This window comes from Apaloderma vittatum, unplaced genomic scaffold (assembly GCF_000703405.1).
Source record: "Apaloderma vittatum isolate BGI_N311 unplaced genomic scaffold, ASM70340v1 scaffold17579, whole genome shotgun sequence".
In the NCBI taxonomy this organism is placed as follows: domain Eukaryota; kingdom Metazoa; phylum Chordata; class Aves; order Trogoniformes; family Trogonidae; genus Apaloderma; species Apaloderma vittatum.
Genome location: NW_009734790.1, coordinates 3,397 through 12,068, shown reverse-complemented (window position 1 = coordinate 12,068; position 8,672 = coordinate 3,397). Strand labels below are relative to the sequence as shown.

The 8,672-nt window shown below is 53.0% G+C and overlaps 1 protein-coding gene across 1 annotated transcript in view; it reads left to right on the top strand.

The window, feature by feature from the left end:
* Positions 1-374: 374 nt before the first annotated feature.
* The window catches only part of LOC104279207 (MORC family CW-type zinc finger protein 2-like), a gene marked incomplete at both ends in the record, with an annotated part of 11,624 nt that continues 3,326 nt past the window's right edge, over positions 375-8,672 (top strand). Inside the window, 4 exons of the mRNA XM_009876407.1 lie at positions 375-610; positions 3,529-3,661; positions 4,007-4,081; positions 4,195-4,584. Of these exons, the coding sequence (XP_009874709.1) occupies positions 375-610; positions 3,529-3,661; positions 4,007-4,081; positions 4,195-4,584 (834 nt within the window). The remainder of the gene's footprint in view (positions 611-3,528; positions 3,662-4,006; positions 4,082-4,194; positions 4,585-8,672) is intronic.

The window sequence follows — 8,672 nt, the reverse complement described above, 5'->3', positions numbered from 1 at the left end:
CAGTTCACAATCCACCTCACGGTCCAATCATCTGTCCCACCTTTCTTGAGTTTCCCTACGAGGATGTTATGGGGGACGGTGTCAAAAGCTTTGCTGAAGTCAAGGTATGTGACATCCACTGGTCTCCCTTGATGAACCCATTTTGTCACACGTTCATAGAAGGATATCCGATTAGTCAGGCAAGACTTCCCCTTGGTCAATCCACGCTGGCTGTTCCTGATAACCTTAGTCTCTTCCAGTTGATTAGAGATGGCTTCAGAATGAGCCGCTCCATCAGCTTCCCAGGGCTGGAGGTGAGGCTGACCGGCCTGTAGTTGCCAGGGTCGTCCTTCTTGCCCTTTTTGAAGACTGGACTGACACTGGCTTTCTTCCAGTCCTCAGGCAGCGTGGCTCCCGCTGGGCTGCTGCTCCGGGAGGAGTCCCCTGAGAGGGCGGCCAAGGCCCCTGGGGCCTGGAGGCGGGTTCCGCTGACACTGGCTTTCTTCCAGTCCTCAGGCAGCGTGGCTCCCGCTGGGCTGCTGCTCCGGGAGGAGTCCCCTGAGAGGGCGGCCAAGGCCCCTGGGGCCTGGAGGCGGGTTCCGCCCCGCCGAGGCGGTTCCGCCAGTCGAAGGCGAGAAGGGTGCTCGGCTGGAGGTTGGAGGGGAAGACAGACCCTGAGTGGCAGCACATAAGGAGGGGAAGGCAGACCCTTGGTGGCATCTCATGAAGAGCAGTGACCAGTTGAGACAAGAGGTTAGAAAAGCAACTGTTGCACTTGAGAAGCAGAAGACCGCAGAGCTGCCAGGGGAAGGGCTGCCCAGCAGCACTGAGGCCCCTTCTTGCTGCTGCCTTGGTTCTTCTCAAGTTTGAGCAATAAGAACTTCAAAATACCCAGCCAATGATCCGAGTAATTTAATGTAGAGCTCAGAATCAGAGAATATTTTTTTGGAAGAGACCTTTAAGATTGTCGGGTCCAACCATTAACCGTGCTCAGACACACGCTCTGTGATTTGACCACTTGCCCCGGCTCTTCTGTCCCAGGTATTTGCACTGTCTGAGGGAGGACTAAGGATTTAGGAAGTATTACTGTTGCCACCATGACTGGGTGGCCTTAATCTTCTGTGCCCTTAAGATGTGTGCAGAATCTCAACCAGTGAAGCTGAAGAACTGTCAGTGTTATGTTCAGACTCTCTCCTGACATCAGAAGTACCCATGGTGCTTTTGGCTGCCTCAGCACTGTCCACTTGCATTGTGTCCCCTGTTGGAACTGAGCCCTTCCCCACCTGATTTATCCACCTCTACCTCAGTTTCTGCTGGTGACATGTTGTCCTGGATCATTGGAGCTCAGTGCCCTTCTGCATCCCTCGTGTAAAGCAGACACCCCTTCCAAAGCCACGGTCTGTGGTGGGGTCAGCACCAAGCCGCACCATCGCTCACTTTGCCACAGAGAAGGCAGCGTGTCAGGCTCGTGTTTCAGCATCAGGCTCGTGTTTCAGCGTCAGGCTCGTGTTTCAGCGTCAGGCTTGTGTTTCAGCATCAGGCTTGCTCTTCTCCCTTTTTCTGCCTAAAATCCTTTTGGATCCTCAATGGTGTTTAGACTCATGGCTGAAACACCAACCGAAGATGACTCTGGCTCACAGGTCCTTGAGCAGCACCAAAACCTTGGTGTTGGCTTGCAGATCTTCCGATTACAAAGATAGTTACTGTTTTCCTGACTTGCCTCTCGTGGTGCAGTCCGTGGTTTCGAATGTCGTGAATAGCCTTTATTTTTTCCTCCTGGAAGAATTAACAGTCACTTTCATCCTTCCATGTGCTGTAAGTACAGCTTAACAACATTTTCAGCGTCGATCCATGCAGTGGCATAGGCGATGGCATTTCTCTGCAGGCAAGCTTGTGTGGGGTGCCACTTGTTCAGCTTGGTCTTTGAGAAGTGCAGCTTTGGAGTCAGGCAGCCATTCTGCAGTGAGGATGACACTTTCTTAGCCGAGGAAGTAACTGAGCTATGAAAAACTCCCTGCACTGCTTCTGCTGAGGAGAGGCTGGTGGAGAAACTGCTGCTTGTGCTCACAGAATCACAGAGTCACAGAATGTTGGGGTTGGAAGGGACCTCAAAAGATCATCCGGTCCAGCCCCTCTGCCAGAGCAGGATCACCTGCAGCAGATCGCACAGGAACGCGTCCAGGCAGGTTGGAAAGTCTCCAGAGCAGGAGACTCCACACCCTCTCTGGGCAGCCTGGGCCAGGGCTCCGGCACCCTCACAGCGTAAAACTTTTTCCCATGATTTTTGTGGAACCTCCTAAGTTCCAGCTTGTACCCGTTGCCCCTTGTCTTGTCATTGGACATCCCTGAGCAGAGCCTGGCTCCGTCCTCCTGACACTCCCCCTTGATGTATTTATAACCATGACTGAGGTCACCCCTCAGGCTTCTCTTCTCCAGCTGCAGAGCCCCAGCTCCTTCAGCTTCTCCTCCCCAGGGAGATGTTCCATCCCTCCATCATCTCTGTGGCTCACAGTATGTATCTTGCAAACCAGGGAATACCCTGTCAGTTGGCAGGTTGAGCGTCGGAGATCTTGGTAAAATCATCTATCATCAGCCTCCTGGAGCTCTGTGTGATCCCCAGCACAAGCAGGATCCTCCCTTGATCTGTAAGACTCACTCTTGTGGGAAATTTGTAACAGCTTGGCTCCAAGGCACTGAAGGAGTCGGCTGCATCTCTTGTGTTATGCCAGAGTTATCTTGGTACCGTGGCTTTCCTGTCTCACATCAGCTCTCCTGACTTCGTCCTGAAGGCATTGATCCCGGAATGCCTGTCCATGACTCAGTTCTGCCATGGCACATGAGCCCGGGAACCCCTCAGCCTCCTCTTCCTCTGGCAGTGCCCCTGATGGCCACAAGAGTGAAGGTGATGCCAGTCCACTTTTACGTATTTCCTACCTGCGTTTTCCTCCTCTCTCAAGGGCGATTTCTGCATCCGAGAGGACCTAAGGGAGCATAGGACCACTCACCACTGTTTTGGAGGCCATAAGCTGAACAGGGTGGGAAAAACAAATAATTAAGGAATATTGCAAAGGAAAACTTTGTGGCCTTGGGCAGGAGGGTGAAGCACACCTTCTGTTGGGAGGCTCACATAAAGGACATCTTAATTGTGGGCTGCTGGTAATAAGCTTTCCTTTCTAAACGAAAAGGAAATCTGTAAACAGAGGAGTTGATGTGAAAGATCTAAGTTGATCGGAAGGAACATTGCTGTAGAAGTCTGGAGTACAGAAAGAGCATAGAAAACTAGGCGTAGCTGTTCCTAAGCTTTGTTTAGCTCCTGGACTTGGAATTGGTAATTCCTGGCATAAATGGCTTGTTGTTCTAGGCTTCTGCTTTTGTTCCTTAAATTGGGTGTGTGCTTCCCGAGAAGGGAGCCATTGGTTCTGAGACTGTGGCTCCCGCGGAGAGGAAAGGGGGTTTGCTGCTGGATTTGGGAAGGGCGATGGGGACAGGGCTGTGTGTGTGAGACACTGCTGTTGTTGCTGAGGTTGCCTTGCATGCTCTTCCTGCTAGATGTGAAGCTGCAGAGCAGAAGCAGAAGGTACCACTGGGCACTCTGAAGAAAGACTTGAAATCACAGGAGGAAAAGCAGAAACAACTGACAGAGAAAATCCGCCAGCAGCAGGAAAAGCTGGAAGCTCTGCAGGTGAATCTGGAGGTCTCCAGCTAAGCACGGCAGGTTTGAGGGACCTCCTCGTGCAAATGGGTGGTGCCAAGTTGTGTCTGGGTTAGCCTCTGGGGCCACCTGTGCAATTTCCTGGGGTAGGCATTGTTTAAATAACAGAAAACAAGCATCTCTGCTTGTGTTTTGCTTTCTGCTAGGAAAATGGGAGTGACTGCTGGTAAAGAGATGTTTCTTGAAGGATGTAGAGCACGCACTTTTACAATTGTTTTAAACTGGAAAAGTGTTTGCTGGGCTGGTTTCAGACATGCCCTGAGTGCTTTTAAAGATGGTCTTTCTGGGGTTTTTTTGGTGTTTTTTTTTAAATAGAAAACCACTCCAATTCGATCTCAGGCTGACTTAAAGAAACTGCCTCTGGAAGTGACCACACGGCCTGCAGGGGAGGTAAATAGAATGCCCTGGTGTGCTTTTTATTCTTCTGCGCTATCCTTAGCTGCTCTGAAAAGCAGTGCGCAACTCATCTATCCTTTCTCTCGCTGTACCCGCATCTGTTTCAGAGCACCCAGTCACAAACCCGACCTCAGCGCCCACGATCTCCTCCTTTACCTGATGTAATCAAGAATGCTCCCAGCAGACCACCACCACCTACGCCTCTTCCCAAGTCCATCAGTCAGCAGAAAAAGAGCTCTTCAGCTTGGCCAAATATCAGCACTCCCAAACTGGCAAGCATGCTCTCCAAGGAGGAGGCGAGCACTTCCAGGACACACCAGCACACTGTGACAGCTGGAAAGTCTAACAGCGCTTTAAAAACTCTTGCCAAACCGTGTGCAACAACAAAGCCACCTTCTGCTGTCCCGCAACCCCCCAGAAGTTCACGTGAGACACCAGGTCCAAAAGCTGCCAAGGTGCCAGCACTGAAGAAATCTGCCGCTGTCAAATCCCCACAGGTGAGACTTGATGGAGTGATCTTGATTTTCCATGTAGGTGAAGAGGAAGCTGTTTCTTGTAGCCCAAGAGCAGTCAAAAGAGACTTAAAGGCCTTGGGATGGTTGTTGAGGGAATATGGGGCACAGGTTATTCTTTTCTTCTCTCCTTGCAGTTGCAGGCAGTGGCTTTGGAAAGTACAGATGGATCCAGTCTGTTAATATACGGCTCCATGGCTAGTGTCACCACCACAATTTTGCTTTTCTTTGACAGTGGGATGGCCCACACGTCACCAGACTTGCTGGTATCAAAAGAGGGAAGAGGGTTTTTGCTCAAGAGGTTGTGGGGCAGATTGACAGGGCTTTAAACAAGATGTCGAGTGGGCGGGAGATAATAACACCAGGCTTGTCTGTGACAAGCTGTGGGATGACACACCGGGCTTAGAGGGACCGGGTGCTAGTAAGGGCCTTCAGCCTTTGCCCTGAGATGTGGTGGCGACACTGCAGCCCAGTTCAAGTCTTACAGAGATGAGCCAGGGGCTCCTGAGGTAGTAGGAACCAACAGGGAAACATCAGTGAAACACCTCAAGGGATGCTGGTGAAAGATGAGGAAAAGGCTGAGGTTTTTAATGCTTCCTTTGCCTCAGTTTTTAGTAATACGCTGGGGCTCCAGCCCCCAGAGCTGGAAGACAGAGACTGGGAGCAGAATGGTCCCCCTGCAGTCCAGAAAGAGGTGGTCAGTGACCTGCACCACTTGGACACAAGTCTGTGGGACTGGATGGAATCCACCGAAGAGTTCAGAGAGAGCTGGTGGAGGTGCTCACCAAACCACTTCCCATCATATATCAGCAGATTGGAAATTGGCCAGTGGGACACCAATCTACAGAAAGGGCCAGAAGGAGGATCCAGAAAACTACAAGGCTGTCGGTCTGACTGCAATGTTGGGGAAGCTGATGGAGCAGATCATCCTGAGTATCTTCATGCCGTCCCTGCAGGACAGTCAGATGCTCAGACCCAGTCAGAATGGATTTATGAGAGGCAGATCCTGCATAACTAACCTGGTGTCCTTTCACCACATGCTCACTCACTTAGTGGGTGAGGGAAGGGCTGTGGGTGGTGTCCGTCTGGACTTTACTACCAGTTTCCCACAGCATGCTCCTGGAGACACTGGCTGCTTATGGCTCGGATGGGCGTACTCTTCACTGGGTGAAAAACTGGCTGGCTGGCCGTGCCCAGAGAGTGGTGGTCAGCCAGCCACGAGTGGTGTCCCTCAGTGCTGGCATCAGTCCTATTGAACATCTTTGTCAGTGGCCTGGATGAGGGCATTGGCTGCGCTCTCAGCAAGTTTGCAGACGACATCAAGCTGGGTAGAAGTGTCGATCTGCTGGAGGGCAGGGAGGCTCTGCACAGGGATTAAACAGACTAGACTGATGTGCTGAGTTTCAATAAGGCCAAATGCCAGGTCCTGCACTTGGGCCACAGCAGCCCCCGGCAGCGCTACAGGCCTGGGGAGGAGTGGCTGGGGAGCTGCCAGGCAGAGAGACCTGGGGGTGCTGGTGGGCAAGCGGCTGGACCAGGGGGACAAGAGGGCCAACGGCATCCTGATCTGGGTCAGCAATGGTGCTGCCAGCAGGAGCAGGGAGGGGTTGTCCCCCTGCACCTGGCACTGGTGACTGGAGTGTGGCTGTCGATGGCTGCAGCGTGTTCAGTAGGGACAGGCAAGGAAGGAGGGGTGAGAGTGTTGCCCTCTGTGTTATGAATGGACAGAGTGTGAAGAGATGTCCCTCAGGAATAGCCAAGAGCAAGCTCAAAGCTTATGGGTAGGAACTAGGGACCGAGGCACAAGGGGAACCTTGTGGCTAGTGTCTACCCCAGGCCACCCGATCACGGGGAGTCGACTGACAAAGCCTCCTCACTCCAGCTACAGGAGGCATCGCGCTCACAGGCTCTTGTCCTGCGGGGGGATTCCAACCACCCCGACACCTGCTGGGAAGGTATCACGGCAAGCTGTAGGCAACCCAGGAGACGCCTGGAGTGCCTTGACCAGAATTTCTTAAGCCAGGAAACAGACAGCCCTACCTGGGAGGACGTGATGGTGGACCTGACGGTCACCAGCACAAGTGTGATCATCAGGAATGTCAAGATCACAGGCAGCCTGGGCTGGAGGGATCACACACTGGTGGAGTTCACAGTCCTGAGGGGCAGGAGTGAGATGAGGAGCACAGTAAAGACCTGAAATTTTAGGAAGCAAACTTCCAGCTCTTCAAAGAATTAGTCAGTAGGACCCCGTGAGAAACGGTCCTCAGAGACAAGGGAGCAGAGCAGAGCTGGGAGATCTTTTAAGGACACTTTCCAGAGGGCATGAGAGATCCGCCCCCCAGGGGTAAGAAATCAGGCAAGAAAGGCTGAGTCGACACCCGCTGGTTGAACTAAAAGCCCAGGCAGTGGGAGCAGGGATGGGTATCCTGGGAGGAACACAGGGACGCCGCCCAGGTGTGTAGGGATGCGGTCAGGAAGGCCGAGGCGTGGCTGGAGCTGAACTTGGCAAGGGATGCAGAGAACAGGAAGGACTTCTACAGCTCTGTCAGCCAGAACAGGAAGGTTAGAGAAAGTGTACCCGCCCTGATCAGCCGGAACAGCAAGCTAGTAACAACAGGTGAGGAGAAGGCTGAGGTTCTCAGCAACCTTTTTGCCTCCTTTTCCACTGGCAACCTCTCTCCTCACACCTCCCGAGTTGAAGGACCGCAAGAGAGGGACCAAGGGGACAAAGTTCCACCCACTGTAAGTGAAGACAAGGTTTGTGACCATCTGAGGAACCTGAATGTACACAAGTCTGTGGGGCCTAATGAGATGCATCCCAGAATCCTGACGGTATTGACAGGTGTAGTTGCCAAGCCACTCTCCATGATATCTGGAAAATCCTGGCAGTCAGGTGAAGTCCCTGGGGGCTAGAAGAAGGGAAACATTACACTCGTTTTAAAAAAGGGTGGTAAGGAGAACTACTGATCTGTCAGCCCCACCTCTGTGCCTGGGAAGATCATGGAACTGATCCTCCTAGAGGCTCTGCTAAGGCACACGGGGGACAGGGAGATGATTCGAGACAGCCAGCACGGCTTCACCAAGGGGAAGTCCTGCCTGACCAGCCTCGTGGCTTTCTATGGTGGAGGGACTGCATCAGTGGACAAGGGGAGAGCCAGGGATGTCATCTAGCTGGAGTTCTGCAAGGCCTTTGACACAGTCCCCCACAACACCCGTCTCTCTCTGTGGGAGACACACATATCTGCAGAGTAGGCTGCTCAATGGATAAGGAATTGGCTGGACAGTTGCACCCAGAGGGTAGTGGTCAATGGCTCGATGTCCAGGTGCGGATGGGTGACAGGTGGTGACAAGAGGGACCCTGACAAGCTGGAGAAGTGGGCCCATGTGAACCTTGTGAGATTCAAGGAGACCAAGTGCAAGGTCCTGCACCTGGGCCTGGGCAATGCGCAGTATCAGGACAGGCTGGGGACGATGTGACAGAGAGCAGCCCTGCAGAAAAGGACTTGGGGGTGCTGGTGGGCGAAACGGTGGACACGAGCCACGACTGTGCACGCACGGCCAGACCAGTGGCATCCCGGGCTGCATCCAGAGCAGCGTGGCCAGCGGGTGAAGGGGTGGTTCTTCCCGGCTCCGCTCTGATGAGACCTCACCTGCAGTGCTGTGTCCAGCTCTGGAGCCCGGTCGTGGTTAGAGCTGACTGCACGGGTCAGCAACAAAGAACCACAGGGTCGCTTGCTCACTGCTGCCCCATCCCTCTCTCCACAGTGATGTGGAGGGAGAAAATTCGACTATAAAGGGCTCAAGGATTGAGATTAAGGACAGAGAGGATAATAATGTGCCAGTTAAGATGATGGGTAATAAACCAGAGAGACTTGGGGAGAAGACATAAATTTAATTTACCACCACCATTTATGGAGCAGGACAGTGAGAGGAACACATAAATAAATACAACCTGATCTTAAAAACACTCCCTTACCTGCACCCCTCCCATCTTCCCAGCTATCTCCTTCCCCCCTCCATCAGCACAAGGGGGCAGGGGCTGGGGGGGCAGTCCCTCCGGCCGTTGCTCAGTG